Source organism: Halyomorpha halys, unplaced genomic scaffold (genome assembly GCF_000696795.3).
Source record: "Halyomorpha halys isolate HHAL.00 unplaced genomic scaffold, Hhal_1.1 Scaffold17.1, whole genome shotgun sequence".
NCBI lineage: Eukaryota > Metazoa > Arthropoda > Insecta > Hemiptera > Pentatomidae > Halyomorpha > Halyomorpha halys.
The window spans coordinates 554,136-572,929 of NW_027112056.1; the positions used below are offsets into that span (position 1 = coordinate 554,136).

Sequence of the window (18,794 nt, forward strand, 5' to 3'; positions counted from 1 at the left end):
CACTTACTAGACAAACGGTCTAAACTTCCAATTCATTACAAAAGACTGATCTACATGACTGTAATAAGGCCAATCTGGACATACGGAGTTGAGCTTTGGGGCTCCACTAAACCTTCGAATTCCTCTCGTATCCAATCCTTACAATCCAAAATCCTTACTTTGTCCCAAATAAAATCATACATAAAGACGTTAATGTTCCATATGCAACCGATCTAGCACGAACCCGATATCATTCCTTTCATTATAAACTCTCTAACCACACAAACCAACTAGTTGCATCCCCTTCCATTCCTAACAATCCTCCTGGCACCTAGAAAGAAGATGGCCACGAGGCCCACTAGTGTAAAAACGTCATTAGAGTGCCACCAATGTTTAGTTTTCTAAACCTCTGTTTCATTCCATTATAACTGAGATCAAATTTATTGAATGTATTATAATATACACTTGTAAATCTTAATAAAAATATTTTTAAAAAACACCTTTTATAATACGCTATTAATAATTGCAAATATCTGTCAATTAATCTCTTAATAATAAATTGATCTCGAATTTTTTTATCATTGTAATACTTTTATTTACATTTTTTCCTAAAAAAAAATTAAGAAAACGTCTGAAAATTGAAAATTCTAATTTATATTTCTGGACTAAAAATATAGGTTTAGGTCAGTTTTTATAAGTTATAAATATCAGTTTTTTATACTACATATATCTGAGTTCTAAAATTATTACAAAAAAACAAAAACCATATACTACTACAACCCATGAAGTGCTTTAGTGCTTTGTAAGGAAGTTCTGTTTTTTTTTAACAACGATTGTGGTTGGAGGTAATTTCAAGTGAAGGTCACACTCGAACAAAAGTTCATAACCAGCTAAAAAAAAATTTAAAGGTGTTTCTAGTTAATTTTTAATAAGTCTAAACCTCAAATTAGGATAATAAACAATGCATATATAAATATATGTTTAAGGTTTTACCTTATCCTCTAAGGACAGAAAAAAAAATGAATTTAAGTAAATATGGAAAAGTAATTAAAAAGCTAAGAGAAATGTAAATAATGAGTCTTACCTCTGGATTACATTTCACCTCTCTCTCCCTCTCTCCCTCTCTCTCTCTCCCTCCCTCCCTCTCTCTCTCTCTCTCTCTCTCTCTCTCTCTCTCTCTCTCTCTCTCTCCAATTTTTTTTTACGTTTTCTATATATACGATTCTATATGTAAGGCACTAAAGCCCTGTTATATTGTTCGAAAAGAGAAATTATTTAGTCCGAGACTAAACTTGTAATATTCGGGTGACCAGATGGCATTTTGTCGTAGAAAATCACTGTTTTGTACAGTTCCTTTAAACATACTATCTTTTTATATGATATGTTAAAATCTATTTCCAAAAAAATGTATATGTCTTTAATTATCTTTATCTTTATAATACCTTGCCTTTAATGCATAACACATTTAACTGATAAGGAATCAACTAAAATATGGCACGGATTTAAATTTGATATAAAATAAAAGCAGGAATATATCCTATCAATTCATCAAAGATCTTTTAAATTTCTATAATGTAACCACCAAAACTTTTGAAACCTATTTAGTACTTCCCTAAACAAATCCAGGATCCAAAAAAAAATTCGTAACAACACCCAAATAAGTTTATGTATAATTTAATATTATATTAATTATAATAAACTTATAATTAACTTATACATTTATTAATAAGTAAATGTATAATTTTTATGTCTTTTTTTAATGTGTATTTATGTATTCATATTAAAACCAAAATTTTATAATAATTTTTTTTATCTGAATCCAAACAAGTCGTAAAACATCCATATATATTATTATATTATTTTTGTGAAATTATTTTTAAATAAATTGTATGCTTTATAATGGAAAAAGTTAGTTTTTTTAGACCTCGGTATTAAAATTAGAAAATTTAGTCACCCAAATTATGTATACAATAATTAAATACTATAAATATTTGAAAAAACTAAATTTTTATAGCTATATCAAAAATAAAAATATATTTCTAAAACTGAAAAAAAAATAATTTGTATAAAAAACATTCATTTGAACCCATTTATTTTTTCTATCTGAACTAAACACAAAATACATTGTCGAATTTAGGTCTCTACTGAATTGACAAAATTGAATTCTTAACAAGGTATTAAAGTTTATAAAAGCTTTTATTTACAAGATTTAAAAATAATAAAAGATTACCAACGATGAAATCGTTCAATAAAGAAAGAGGACATATTGAGAATAATTTGTTATTCTTCAGAGCACAAAATATCGAACAAAAGAAGTATTTGTGAGAAAAAGTTGTGTTTACCAATTAATAAAAGTTAAATTAGTTAAAATGAAACTGAAATTAATTTAAGTCTTTTGGAGTAGGCATTATCTTCATATTTGTATTTGAAGTTCTGATATACAACGTTTAATTTATTTGCTGGAATAGTAATGTATAATTTTGATATTTTAGTTATTAAGCAGTATTGTTATTATTATCATCCTTGGTCGGCCATTGGATTATAATGCACGACTTAATATAGTTTATTCAGCAACAACTTTGACTAAATTTTTAATACTTTATCAATACGGAGTAGATTTGTAGTTCGGATATTTTTTAAAATATCCTGTGCCAAAGGATTATTACCGAAACACCTGTCATCCATTAAAACAATATTTATTCATGAAAATTGCACCATATTGTGCTACACCATATAAAAGTCATAAACAATACAATAAATAAAATAATGATGTGATCACAAAGAAGGAGATTGTTAGAGAGTATTTTGCCCTTTAGTCCCTAAGAGGGAATGTATGTAAGCGACAATTTATAACTCCATAAACCATTTAGATACAACACATAAAAAAAATATGACTAAATAAAACAGGGCACGCCGTATTTTATTTTAACATAAAAATATGAAAGAGCACAGTTTTACATTTAAAATTTTAATATTTGAACAATTTTCTTATTGAAACTAATAATATATTCATCAGTATAGCCGATTTATGACATGATATTAAACTATAAAAAAAAATGAAAAATGCAAAACGTTTCCTCCGGTTTATGACGAAATAAAACCATGACGCTTATAATTATAAGAGCAAAAACATTCCTAAAGATGAATACTTAATATTATGTGGAGTAACGACAGCTCCTACTATCTAGCGGCGGAGCAGCTAACTAAACTGGCGCTCTGACATGGTAGTTCAGCGTTTAGCCAAGAGAATGCGCTCGATATAACTCTGGTTGTGAAGATGAAATAATATTTAAACTTGAACCAACCTTAAATTAAATTTTAATATATCCAAATCACTAAATTAAATTAATATATACATATTTTAAAATACAAATTATAATGGTAGTTTTTCTTTATGGTTATATTGTATCTGAACAAAATAGTCTGGGATGGTCATAAAAGTTATTTTCTTCAGAATTTATTTACTTTGTTGCATATATCATTCAGTGTCATTTTGCCACATTAGGCTAAGATGCATTTAGTCATTTTGTTAATATAGATCATATATATGTTTAAGTTTAAATCACACTACAAATATTTACTTTATTTAGAAATAATAATTATTTTTCGTATTTTATACTAGTGTTCCTACATAAAGTAATCTGTTTAAAAATTAAATACTTAAACATTGCTTTACTGATTAAAAAAAAGTTTAGTGTTGCAGAGAGTGGCACACCAGTGGTAGTAAAAAGGCTGAAAGAGAAAGAGGAAAAATATTTTCTTACTCTATCAGTCGTTCTCCCTTAAACAACATAACTTAAACTTTTGTTGCAAGATATATTTTTCTCGCAATATAAAGATATGTATGTATTATCTGTGATCCTGTAATAATTTTTGGTATCACTATAGTATAGTTTATTGTGATTGTTCTTAGTTTTGAGCATAATTAATGGAATAATTATCGCAATCAACTAAATTGCAAATCAGTTAGGAAATCATAAATTATTATTATTCATAAGATTTTATTGGAAAACCAAATAGTAAGTAAAAATTTTTGATTTTCTTTTTTTTATAATTTTAATTAAAGAGATATTGATTTTCTAAAATTTGAAAAAAGACAGTCGTCTATTCCAAAGAATTTTTTAACAACAATAACTCATTTATTCTACACTTTATAGTCCCTTGACAGCCATAAATATTACTACACTTAAAAAAACAAAACATAAATAAATATATGGGTTTCAACACAGGAAAAGAGTAGCGGCTTTTTCTTATATTAAAACTCTAAAGAGGCTGATGTATTAACCCTCAGACTTGACTAATCCTCTTGATTAACCCACTCAGACTTGACTAATCCTCTTGATTAACCCTCTAAGACCTGATTAACCCTCAGACTTGACGAACCCTCAGACTTGACTAACCCTCTTGATTAACCCTCTCAGACCTGATTAATCCTCAGACTTGAATAATCCTCTCAGACCTGATTAATCCTCAGACTTGACTTGGTTCCTGCAAGTAGGATAAAAATGCGAAATAGGAAAAAAAATGTCTAAAATTCGAATCAAAGTAATCTTCTTTTACAGTACAACTATTTTAAAGAGAATATTCAATATATTATAAACAATGCAATACGAACTAAAAAACAAAGAAAAGTCATAAAAGTCAACGGACAAATCAAAGTTAAATATATTAGTCATAATCCATCATGGATACGTAATGTTGTCTAAAAACACTTTCTTCAGGGGAGCCACTTTAAAATTCACTTCTTTACTAATCTTCATATAAAAACTACCGGTTATGTTTAGTTTTATTAAACAAAAGTTATTATAAATTATCAAAATAAGATATAATAAATTTAACTACATTTATGAAAGAAATACCGTAGATATCAGACTATAAAATTAAATGATGTTATGGAATTTAGATTTGCTAAATTTTCGGCTTAGTTAAATCTTTACTTGACAACTATTAAAAAATAAATAAAATAAAATTTTTAAAAAATAATGTTTATGTTTATTTAGTTAAAATAAACAGTATTAGAAAATAATTTTGTGTAGTATAATATAAGTTTTATCCAAATAATTTATTTTTATTAGTTTTAAATGGAATTCTAAATTAAAAACAATTATATAAAATTCGATTTCTTGTTCAAGATTGGTTTGTTTATGAATTATAATAAAATTATCCACATAGTCTTAACCAACGTGTTTAAACTCTATTAATATTTATAGAATATTTTAATCTCTGATTTTACTAATATAACATTTAAATATCACATATTGGCTAATTTCTAAAAATAGGAAATTTTTGATATGTCCGATGAATATTTAATATAATATAGCTTTATTACAATAGATAAAACATTTAGTTAAGGTAAAATATGAATTTAAATGAATAAAGAAACTTCCATTTAGAATCCCCTCAAAAACTTTAATTTTTAGTTTGTATAACTGGTACACATACAACCCCAAATTTGATATTTGAACCTTTATCGTTATGTGTTAAATTGGTGAAAGTAGGTGGTAAAATATCCCATATTAAAGGAGTTATAAGAGAGTAAATTTGTTGAGAATATATAGATATTTTTTACTATAATAATAATATAATTAATTTATTTATTATTATTTTAGGTAAAAATATGAATAAAGAAAATTCCATTTAGAATAACGTGGAAACATTAATTTTTAGCTCTTGTAATAGGCCCACATATAATGCTGAGTTTTTTTTTTGTTTTTTTTTCAAAAAAAATAAATAAAACATAAAATATAAACTTATTATATTAATTGTTAATTATATTTAATAACTTATTAATCTTTTTTTCAATTTTGTACTAAATGTAATACAGGTTAGGGCAGGCTCCTTAGATATACCTTACAGCCGTGCCGGGCTGCGCTGCGGGTCTAGTCTACTTCTGCATATTTCAGGAGCAAAGGGAAACAGCACTACAAGGCATCTCTGTTCTCTTACAACACATACAATGGATAATAAAAGAAATAAATAAATACTTACATAAAAAAAACACCTAAAATTTAAATTTAAAAAAAATATGTTACACATAATAAAAACACATAATATTTTATGGACATTATTCCATATTAAACAAACTAATAAACGGTTTTTAAATTGATTCTGTTTTAACATTAGTTTTATTGCTTTCTTACAAGAATTTATAAAAATTACCTAATCTTTAATAACTAGAAAAGAAATAAATTGATGAGGAAATAAAACAGAGATAAAAGATGGTACTAAATGCTTATTTTCCAATCTCCTTCCCACCGTTCTTTATAAATTCGAAACTGGGCCCCTTAAAATAATGGAAGGACAGTACCTTAATGTTTTTAAAAATAAAGTATTTAGTAAAATCTTCAGACAAAAAAAGTTAACACGATAATTTTGAAAATTGCGCCCGGTAATATAAATCTGGTTATAGCATTGGGGCGAATAAGATGTGCCTAAAAGGATGTAAGACCTAGTAACGAATGGATTGCTAAAATTTTAATAAACTTTGAACCAATGGGTAAACATCTGAGGATTTGACCGAAACGTGGTGGAAAGATTGCGTTAACTGTGATTTGGTAGATTATGGTTTAGAGGGGCATCACTTGACAGATGTATGCAGAGAACAATTGGTTGTATAGGCATCAAACCTACAGGTTTACTATAATCTTTATTATTATTATTATCTAATTCTTAAATTAAAACTTTATATTGTCTATTGTCAGTGAACAATGATCCTTACATTGTATCTCAAACCTTCCAATTCCACATCACCACCCTTGAAGAATGGTGCCAAAACTGGAGGATTAAAATTAATTCCAATAAATCCCACGAAATCACATTTACCCTTCGACGTAAACACATGACCTCTTGCCCTACAGTATCCTTTAATCACATCCCACTTATTCCTGTCGAACAGATCCATTACTTAGGACTACATCTTGACAAACGACTGACATGGAATCCTCAAGACTGAAAAGACAAGAAACTGCTCGTAGATTCCGACTATTGCAACACTTACTAGACAAACTGTCTAAAGTGCCAATCATTACAAAAGACTGATCTACATGACTATTATAAGGCCTATCTGGACATACGGAGTTGAGCTTTGGGGCTCGACTAAACCATCAAATTCCTCCCGAATCCAATCCTTACAGTCCGAAATCCTTCGTAAAATCCTTAATGCTCCTTACTTTGTCACAAATCAAGTCATCCATCAGGACCTCAATATTCCATATGTTGTCGATTTGGCCAGAACCAGATACCGTTCCTTCCATAATAAACTTATCAACCACCCAAATCCACTTGTTTCTAACCTGGCTTATCCTACATTACCTAATAATCTTCCTAGGCGTCTGAAAAGAAGTTGGCCACGAGATCTCCTCTAGAAATGTTATTGGAGTTGTATCAGTGGGTTCCTCCACATGTTTGTATCATGTCACTATGTCACCAACAGCAAATTTACTTGTTGTATATATGTGTATACATTTGTGAATAACAATAAATAAATTATTTTAAAAAACAAACTTTATATAGAGTCTCGATATAGTGCAATCTGTAAGAATTATTTCAGTACCATAATGTCCATTAATATAATACTTGCGCTTAAAGCTAGTTTAGGAACCCAGCGGTTTGGGAGCCCAAATGCGGTTTAATAATACTTCCATAAGCCGCTGCTACAAGATACTACGAGCTCATTCCAACATCGGGCACTTAACGGTTGAACACATCATGTGGTTAGGATTACTGACCGTTGTCATAGATACTAACTATACTCTTAGCACCAGTGATAATTATTGTGTAATGAAATATAAAACGAAAGATGTAAATAATGAAATACTCCTTAAAAAAAGAAGAATTTTTTATAAGAAAAGTTCGTTTCTTACAATGAATTCTGTACAAGGAAGCAAAATGACTTGAAATAATAAAAATATTCAATATTTCTAAAAATCAAATAAAAAATATTAAATTATTTTTCATAAAAAAAATTCTAATTAAATTTCATTTGTTAAGCTTTAACTTTTAAAAAATGTCACATAATTGTTTTTATAAATAAGAAGTTTATATTCGTAATTTGCAATTATTTAAGATGAAAACACTAAAACTTTGAAGAAACATAACTTCAAATCACGTATTTTATTTACAAAATGGATATCGATCTCAGATTATATTTTAAATATGATTTAACTTAATTAATATGAAGATAAAGCTTATAAATCATGTGAATTTAGTAGAAGGTTCATATACAAAAATATATTATTTAGGAATTTTTCTTAGAGAAAACAGGGTAGTATCCTTGGTCCTTTCCTTTATACAGTTTTCACAGCTGACATCCCAAGCCATCCTAACACTATCCTTACGACGTATGTCGATGACACATAACTATTGTCAGTGAATAATGATCCTTACATTGTATCCCAAACCCTCCAATCCCACATCACCACCCTTGAAAAATGGTGCCAATAATTATAATATATTGATTAAAATTAATTCCAATATATCCCACCAAATCACATTTACCCTGCGTTGTAAACCCATGACCTCTTGCCCTACAGTATCCTTTAATAATACCCCACTTATTCCTGTCGTACAGATCCGTTACTTAGGACTACATCTGGACAAACGACTGACATGGAATCCTCATACAAGACTAAAAATACAAGAAACTGCTCGTCGATTCCGACTATTACAACATTTAATAGATAGACGGTCTAAATAGCCAATCCATACAAATATTACAACAGACAGATCTACATGACTATTATAAGGCCTATCTGGACATACGGAGTTGAGCTCTGGAACTCCACTAAATTCATAAAATCCTTAACTCTCCTTACTTTGTCACAAATCAAGTCATCCATCAGGACCTCAATGTCGCGTATATTGCCGACTTGGCCAGAACCAGATACCATTCCTTCCATGATAAACTTCTCAACCACCCAAATCCACTTGTTTCTAACCTGGCTTCTCTGTCATTACCTAATAATCCTCCTAGGCGTCTGAAAAGAAGATAGTCTTGAGATCTTCTCCTATAGAAATGTTATTGGAGTTCTATTAGTGGGTAGATTCTCCACCTGTTTGTATCATGTCAATATGTCACCTACAGCAAATTTACTTGTATATATTTGTATACAGTTGTAAATAACAATAAATAATTTATTAAAAAAAATTTTAGAGAAAGGAGTATAATGGAGGAGGTACGCTTCCAGGGAGGACAAGATGTAGGATATATCCCTTTTGTAGGCGTGGCATCAAGTACGCCATATTTGACAGTTCAGAATTGCTACGGTACCTCGTATGCCAGAAAAAGCAAGGCAGAAGGGATAGTAAAAAAGTTGTGAGTTACTAAAGGCGAGCTCACATTTTGTTGTTGATATTTTTTTTTTCTTGTAGTATTAATTCTCAGTCATATTTTTGTTGTAAACATTTAAGTATTTAAAAATAATTATTTTTAACATTTTTTATTTTAATAAATCCCTCTCTCCAATTTATTAGAAACAAATTATTTATTTGTTTCAATCTATATTTCAATGTTTCCCTTAAGTGAAAATTAATTTTGTATTGACTGTTCCTAGAAAACATTAATTGAAAAATTGACCATGTTAATTCCTTACCTTTTAGAACAGTAGATATATTTTGAGATCCTTAATATTCACATTATAATGAGTCTGAAGAAAACAGAGAAACAAGCACAATTATTTCGAGAGCAGCTTAATGAATTTGAATTATAGAAATGCCAAATATTATTAAAAATAACATTCACGTTTTAATGAGAGGGTTTACTGATAATTAATTTCAACATAAAGTCGCCTTCGAGGAGCGTGGCCTAATTCCTATTCCCTTACGTCATTTTTGCTTAGAAGAAGAGTAGGGTGATGGTACCCCTCTGGAATTTATGAAAAACAGAACTTACCGTAATTCAGCCAATTTTAAAGGGACTCAAAAGGGTTTAAGAAGAATACTTCAAGCCAATTTGATCTAAATTGTCAGAGCTGTTTTGAAGCAATAGTCTAGAGAAAAGCACGTATTATTAGGTTATTGCGTGCATACTGCCCAAATGGGTAAATTGGCACCGTAGGTCGATATCCCACAAAATCAGAACAAGAAGCTCCAAAAGTAAAGTAACAAATATATTTTAAATATATATTCGCTTCAAGTAAAATATATCCTCAGCTTATGTAAAGTATCAAATATATTTTGAAAAATTTCTAAATAATTGAACACGTTTGAAACGCCACGGGTCAGGTATTAACAAGCAATGGAAATTCAATTACAGATTTTTTCGTCAATAAAATAACTCATTAAAAAAATCAAACAAACCAACGTTCATGGCCAAGGTCGAAAAGCTAAAAAGATAAAGTGTGAATGATAAAGAATCTCAGAAGTGGTCTGTTTCGAAATAATTTAACTGAATCCAAAATTTATATATAAAAGAGAGATATTTTATTTTAGGTCTAGTAGTTCTGTTCAACAAGGGCCTTAAATCTCTCTTCTATTGAGTTTCAGATAACAACAATTCGAGAAAAACACAGTAGTATGAACAAACTGATAAGAGAACTCGATAAAAAAACAGCTGACAAAAGAAAGTGAAACATGACCACTTATTACTTTCCCATTTGTATTTTGTGTTGATTTAGTATAAAAATGAATAATATAGAAGATAGAATAAAATAATAACAGATAGAAAACCACAGGAAAATGATAAATGATGAGATGCTTGATAAAACAGAAAAAAAAAAACACAAGAAAACTTCTTTGAAAGATAAAAATATATTGAAACAATCAAAGGAATCTTGTTGTTGATTGCTCTTAAAGGCGTAAAACACTCTGGTCATCAACGCCTATGGCATGATAGAAGTAAAAAAAAAGATAAATAAATAAAATAAATAATTTATAAAGAAGGCGATGTGCTTTTAAAAATTCAATCACTAATGTAATTTTAGCTTCCTCATCTGCGAGAGCTTCTGATAAATTTGGGGTCAGTCCTATCCTGTTTATTGTTGGGAAATAGTGATTACATTCTTCAAAAATATGTCTAATCGTAAGAATGGACTGAGAGTATGACCTATTCTCAAGCGGGTTAGAGCAACTTCCTCCCTGCGGCTGTTGCGGTAGGATGTTGACCATGGTTTTACTGATTGTTTTATTTCTTTTATTAGGTAAGTTAAACAGACTCTGTTATCTATAATCCAAAGAGATTGTAACTGAAGTAGGTAGGAATTACCACTGCTAACAATAACTTACTTAAATATTTTTATACTATTGAAATACATTTGAAAAAAATTAATAGTGCATGATTTAAGGTTGTAAGATTAAAGTGAATGGGAAAAAAGGTAATTAAAGAGAGGAAGACGAGTTTGGAATTTATCTAATAAATTTATCAAATTGAAACAATAAATCTAAAGTGGCCAGAACAAATGAGTTATCTTCCAATTTTTATCCCGCTTTTCCCTAGCTATTATTGGGAATGGTATAAGGTTCAATGTCATATAAGGGGGGGGGAACCGACTCAGTTACCTAATTCTAATTAATTTCCATTATTATTTGAACCTGCCAAGTGAATCAGGCTACTGAGCCAAAGACCAAAATATATTAGTGGGTGGTAAATGTCAGAGCCTTGGAGGGATAGGTTAGCGTTCCGGGATTGCGAGGAGGCTCAAAGGTTATTGCGTTACGTCAGGTCTAGCACTTCCTAGTGTCCGAGCGGGGGGGAGGGGAGGGGATATCTTAAGTAGTGAGGGGTTTTCATATATTATTTTGTTCATTTTATGAAATTTACGACAGTATTTTAACTAAAAATACAACAAGTAAATATGATGTAAATCGTATAATAACCTGTTACGGTTGCCAAGGTGAAATAAAACACTAGCTAGATCTGTGTAGACAAGAGGTGTTACGGTTGCCATGGGAAAAATAAAACAGGAGCGATATGTTCAGACGAGTGGGTTTTTTTTTTTTTTTTGTGAAGGTGACAGTTTGATTTTGGAACACGTTACGATTGTTCAATGTGAAGTGGTAATAGTTTAAAGGCCCTCTGTCTTTTTTTTAATTATGGTGTTCTACTTCAATGAACGGTCATTAACACTAGAAGTGGGGATATAGTGAAGTGCGTAGCAACGAATCTTCAGCACGTCCTGGATAAGAGAGTTGTAGCAGGTGTCATCCTAAAACTTCTGGGGAAGGTGAGACGGAAAGGAAATATCGGACAACCGTATGTTCAGCCAGGAGTGCACCCAAGGACTACGTGGGGTTTGAACTAAATTTTATTTTGTTTTTATTTTATATTCACTTTTATACTCTTTTGGATAATAATGTAAATATAGTTATTAAGGTTAAGTCAACCTATAAGTTTTAATTGATAAGAATTCTTTTTTTTTCCTTTTTCATTCTGTGTACATATGTTTCTTCTTATTATTAAACTTTTGTACATATAGTTCTGCTGTTCTTTCTCTGCTTTCAACTTGTTAATTTACTTATGTTTTTTTTTTTTGTTGTTGTTCACGGAATATTATGATAATTCAACAGGGAGGTAGGTAACACCCCTAGGTTTTCTGTTATCTACATGTAAAGGCCAGTGCAGTGGTCATAATTCAACAATTGTTCATATAATTACACCCTTATATGAACAATTGTTGAATGGGTTCGGATTGTTAGGGTCGTTATAGTAGAAGGATTGGTACCTAGTTTTGGCTAGATCGGTAACATATAGAATATTGAGGTCATGTATACGTGCATAATTTTATGACAAAGTTTCTTTGAAGATTTTACGAAGAATTTCAGTGTTTAAGGATTGGATATAAGAGGAATTCTTTGCATTGGTATGCTTGTTTTTCTTAATCTTATAATTCTTAAATAATTTATATTTTTTCTTAAATCGAAGCCTTTAAACACCTTTCTAATTACTAATAATTACCTTTCTACAAATTAATTTCTAGGACGTTTTTGTTTCAAACTACTTGACTTTTTTTTTATATACAATAAAAGTTGATTTCTACATTCACTCTTGACTGTTGATAAATTATCCTCTGTCATTTACTGATATTGATTTCAAACTAAACCTGTCCAGACTGCTTGGCAACCTAGTGTCTACCTTTCACTTCAAATATTTCGGAAATATTAATAGAAATTAAGAAATTTTTATCTTTTAAATCGTTTTTACAATATATCACAACAAATAAATTATCATCTCACCTAAAAATAAAATATCTGACACTTTGAATTTACAATACTAATTTCAACGCTAAATATATACATAATAAATATAGCAAGGATTATAATTACCCAAAACCAAATATATATAATTTACTTAAAGCATTAAAATTGTTCTCCTACAGCCTCAAATGTTTACTGCCTCCACCAAAAAAGCTGTATAAATTGAGCGATTTAAACCAAGCGAGTATTTCATATTTTTGAATATACCTTGTCCACGGAATGTGTGGCACATGTACTTCTGACAATCGGCGAGGAGCAGGGGCTGGTGAGATATCCTGTGATGATCTGCGGGACCTAGAAAAATGGCGTAAAAATAAATATCAAAATAAAAATAAAATAAAACTTAAAAAAAGAAAAAAATAATGTAAGCAAATAAAAATAAAAAATAAATCCTTCGGTATTTCCTCATGACGTAAATAGCGCTCGTTAGCTCATTTATCCAATGCTAAGCCAAATAGTTCGAAGAGCTATACATAAAAATCATGACGAAGGTTCTGGAACATTCTCAAAAATTCCCGAGCCGGAGAAACAAACCATAGGGTTGGCCTTGTAGAGTTCACTAGCCCATAGTTGTCACGATGCCAACTTTATAATTTCAACAACATCTTCTGCTCTCAGATAAGCTGGATTTTCGTTAATCGAGAGCCCATGGAGAGCAGGGACGATATGTTAATCAAGAATTGTCGAAGTTTTTGATTAGATTAACACCTAATTGAATACCTGGGGATGGCGGTCGACGAAGTAAGAAAATGGCAAAAGTAGATTGAATGTTTTAAAAGCTGTATAAAACCTTAAGATTTACACAGCAGTCGATGTACGCGAGTGTGATAAGGCATCAACATCACTAAGATCAAGTCTGGCGCAGCGCCGGTTCGTTTCCAGTCTGGGCGGGTTGACTTTTATCTCGTTGCAGCCTCGTGAAACATAAAAATCGATCTACCTTCCTTTAGAGAGTAATCAGTAGGATAATTCACTCCTAACATAAAAATGACCATGAAGTGAGTAAAAAAAAATTAAATGTACTTTTACTAAAACCTATTTTTAAAAACTATTTTAAATGAACTAAGGAGTGTGGCAATAATTGTATAAGTCATAAATTTTATATTTTTTTACAGCGTGTAAAATATTTAACATATTTCGGCCGCATTCTAACTTCTACCATTTCTAGACCAACGATTGTACAAGCAGCCGATTTGGTCAGAATGACCCATGATCGGCAGATTCTCCCCAATTATGGGTACTCACTTTATGAGGATCAGTGAATCCCGGAGGGCTTTCGAACCCACAGAGTTGACACAAGGCTAGCACAGCCAGATTCGACCCCTTTCCCCCCCCCCCCCGATCCTTGAGTTGATAAATACCTAAATATATAATCAGTGATTATTATTTATATATATTTTCCCTTATAATAATATCCCAATAAAGCATTAATGAGCCGTTGGTCTTCCAAAAACTCTTTTTTTTTCTAATAATTAATATTTATTTGTTTTCTTCAGTATTATTTATACTAGAATTGATTCTGAAATCATTTAAATTGTATCTACACACAATTTACATATATATGAAGTATTATTAAAAAAAAAAAAGTATTAGTTAAAACGATATAACATATAACATGGTTGAGAGTCTGTTACTAGGTCTGTTAAAGGGAAAATGACGTCACGCAACAGACCAGCTGAGCGTGTCACCGTTTAGTTTGTTGTGTTAGGTCACTTGCTCGTGGTTTGCATTTTGATTGTGTTAGTATAGCTTTGGATGTTATTAAATCTAATAAAGCAATGGATGACAATTATAATAATATAATGATAGTTGTCAATTAGCTCATCTTGATTCTTTCCCCTCCTGAGTGCCTTAGTAGCAAAACTTTCGCACAACTTCCACTTTAATCATGTTGTAATAAATTACTTTAATCCAAACTTAGAAGTAAACAATAACATGAAGTTTTGGAAAAACGTTTATAAAACAAGTTGCTCAAAAAAGCCGGTAGGAGCTATTATACATTCAACATTTAACATAACTTTAATTAGGGCTGCTCACAATCCTATACTTATAATATTTAATATGGTAAAATATTTTATATTTAACACAACATCATGAATACTGCTAATGTAGAATACGTCAGTTTCCAAATAAGAAAAAAATACAAACTGTGGCTAAAATATAAAATACAATACATGCATATTATATAAATACGCATTAAATATATTAGTACAAGAGCCCAAGATGAGAAAAAAGGCAGTTATCTCCTCATTATGATTATTTTAATGAAAACTATGTATAATTAATAGTTAAAATTGATGAGTCTGCCAAGTATAGGTAGGGGGAATGAAAAATGGCGGCTGTTTCAAAGCGATATAAAAAACTAATTTTTATTCGGACCTCTATATCTTAAAAACTACCAACAACGCTAGATAATCTAAGAGAACATTATTTAAAGAAGAGTAAATTTTCTAAAATATGAGCCCTATTAGAGTTATTTCAGTTAAATAGTTCTCGATATATAGCTTTTTAAACATCTACATTTCATAAAAATGTTGTATGGGACGTATTGAAAGATCAGTAGTTATAGAATTTAATTTGAAAAATCTATATCTCAAAAACCATTTGACGTACAGATGTCTATTAGCACTCAAATTAAAGCTAGCAAATATCATGAAAACTACTATTCCTACGATGGTAAAGGTCAACTTATTTATAGTCCATTAAACTAGCTTTAATTTGATTGCTAATAGACGCCACATAGTTTCTGAGATATAGATTTCTCAAAATAAATCTAACTACTAATCTTTCAGAAGATTTTTAAGAAATTTTGCTTTTTAAAAAGCTATATCTCGAGAACTATTGGACGTAAAAAGCTCTTTTAGGGATAAGATTTCAGAAAACTTTCTCTTCTTTAAATAATGTTCTCTTAGATTTTCTAGTGTTGTTGGTAGTTTATAAGATATAGAGATCCGGATGAAAAATTAATGTTTTGAAAGAGTCGCCATTTTTAATCCCCCTAGCTATACTTGGCAGACTCATCAATTTTAATTAGTAATTATAACATAGTTTTTATTGAAGTAATCAAAAATTGGGGTGAGATAACTGCCTTTTTTTCTTCCCGGCTCCTGTACTATATATGAAGAATTTAGTCTGTAGACAGTCATTTGGTATTTAATTTAAAATACATCAGTTACCAAACAATTGGCAAGATTGAGAGAAAAGGAAAATAATTAAGACGTAATTTCTAAACAGATGCACTACACCTTTGTGAAATGAACAATTTAGATGCGACAACATAGCAACAAGCAGATACGGTACGGCTCGGTATTTAATCAGAGACGGAACCTTCAACACGGCTCTAATATATGTGACAGTCAAAGGACTCCCCAAATAGTCTACAATCTCCTCTCTCGCAACAATCCCATACACACTCCAATATATCCTCTACAAATAACTGAGTCTTACGTAAACGGATCTTAGTGAGGCAAAGTAATAAAATAGACTGATACAATGCTAATATTGCTAAATGTATATTGCATGTTAAATATCTTCAGCTGACTTTATTTTAGACAATTCTTCGCAGATGTGGTGCTATATGGAGCATATTCATGAGAAATGGATATATTAATTAATGTTAACCTTTAAAACTTTTCAATCCACATCACCACCCTTAAAGAATGGTACCAAAATATAGAATTAAAATTAATTCTAATAAATCCCACCAAATTACATTTACCCTTCGTCGTAAACCCATGACCGCTTGCCCTACAGTATCCTTTAATAATACCCCACTAATTCCTGTTGAACAGATTATACAAGATTAAAAAGACAGGAAACTGCTCGTCGATTTGCTAATCCATTACAAAAGACTGATCTACATGACTATTATAAGACCTATCATATAACATACGGAGTTGAGCTATGGAGCTTCACTAAATCCTTCGTAAAATTCTTAGTACTTCTTACTTTGTCACAAATCAAGTCATCCATCAGGACCTCGATGCATCCAGAATCAGAAACGAATCCTTCCATGCTTAACATCCCAACCACCCAAATCCACTTTTTTCTAACCTGGCTTCTCCTTCACTACCTAATCATCCTCCTAGAAGTCTGAAAAGAAGATGGCTTCTAGATTTCCTGTAGAACTGTTATTGGACTTCTATCAATGGGTAGATTCTCCACATGTTTGTATCATGTCACTTTGTCACCTAAAGCAAATTTACTTGTATATATTTTTATACAGTTGTAAATAACAATAAATATAAGTATAGAAAAGGAAGAAAAAAATAACCAATCTAACAACCTAATAATAACCTAGCAACCCAATGAAGTTGGCCAGCACAACTTTATATTTATATTTTTATTTTAATAAAGTTTTTCCCCTATCTTCTAACCATATTGCCACAATTGTTAATGGGCTAAATGATGCTTTCAAAAAAAAATCTTAATAACTTAAAAATGAAGATTAGTTTTAAATATTGTTCATTTGTTTATTCTTCTGTTTGTATATATTTTAAGAGTTTTTTTTATTTTATTAATTTATTTTATTTCATTTTATTATGTATGAGATCATTCATCACTATTACCTATTGCTCACAACTGTGTGGCAGATTGTAATATCTATCAATAAATAAAAAGTATTAGAAAAAATAAAAAAAAAGTTTTAAATATTAATAAAAAATAAACCATCATTTTCATTAAACGAAGCCCTATACTTCTATCGACCATAGATTTAAATAATATTCCTATCCCTTTTGCTAAAACAGTTAAATACTTAGGAATCACTTTAGACAGAAAACTATTTTTTTAACTACCACATCAATTCGAAATTGGAAGACGCAAGGACGATTTTTGTGTCAAATATATAGGCACTTCAATAAAAAATCAAAATTAATTATTAATTTAGAATTGTAAACAGTTATTAAATTGTTATTATTATCATTTTGTTGTTTTTAAATTTTTTTTTCTTCTATTCATCTCTTTTGTTAAACTTTATTTATATTTTGCCTTTTTATCAATTATTATGTTTACAAATTTTTATATTTAATTTCTCTAAATTTTCTTTTTCTTTCCATATTTCAATTTTTAATTATTAATAACAAATATATTTATACTTCTTTGCATTATATAACTTCATTTTCATTTTACTTCCTTAATTATGTTATTTTACCTACTTTCTCAATTATCAATATATACATTTTATTTTCCAATTCTCTCATTGCTTTATTTTATTAATCCCATTCTGTAAAATTATTCACTTTATGTTATTCTGTTTATATTTTATTTTTTATTTTCTATACTTATTGGTTGTTATCTTGTTCTGTCCTTAGCCCTGAAGAAGGCTAGAAACTCTAGCCGACACGTTGGCACAATTAAATAGGTTACACCAACTTATTTGTGTTTCATTTGAACTCACCCCCAACCATCATCTCGCAGAAAAATCAAAATTATTCAGTAAAAATAAATTTATAATATATAAGGCGGTACTAAGACCCATCTCAACTAATATCTCCTCCATTTAAAGTAGTTCAACCATTATAAAAAAAATAGTAATATTAAGTATTTCAAAACAAATGCCTCAGAATCGTTAATAACTATCCATCTTGCACAAGAATATAAAATACACATCGTACAGGTAATATATA

At 29.8% G+C, this 18,794-nt stretch overlaps 1 protein-coding gene across 10 annotated transcripts in view; it reads right to left on the reverse strand.

Annotated features, from left to right (window-relative positions):
- The window catches only part of LOC106680323 (oxidation resistance protein 1), an 867,959-nt gene that overhangs the window by 506,758 nt on the left and 342,407 nt on the right, over positions 1 to 18,794 (reverse strand). For 9 of the 10 annotated variants that reach the window (XM_067049996.1, XM_067049995.1, XM_067049994.1 and 6 more), the window contains one exon: positions 13,375 to 13,461. The exons of the other annotated variant lie outside the window; for it this stretch is intronic. In XM_067049996.1, the coding sequence (XP_066906097.1) occupies positions 13,375 to 13,461 (87 nt within the window). The remainder of the gene's footprint in view (positions 1 to 13,374; positions 13,462 to 18,794) is intronic. 10 annotated transcript variants of the gene reach the window in all.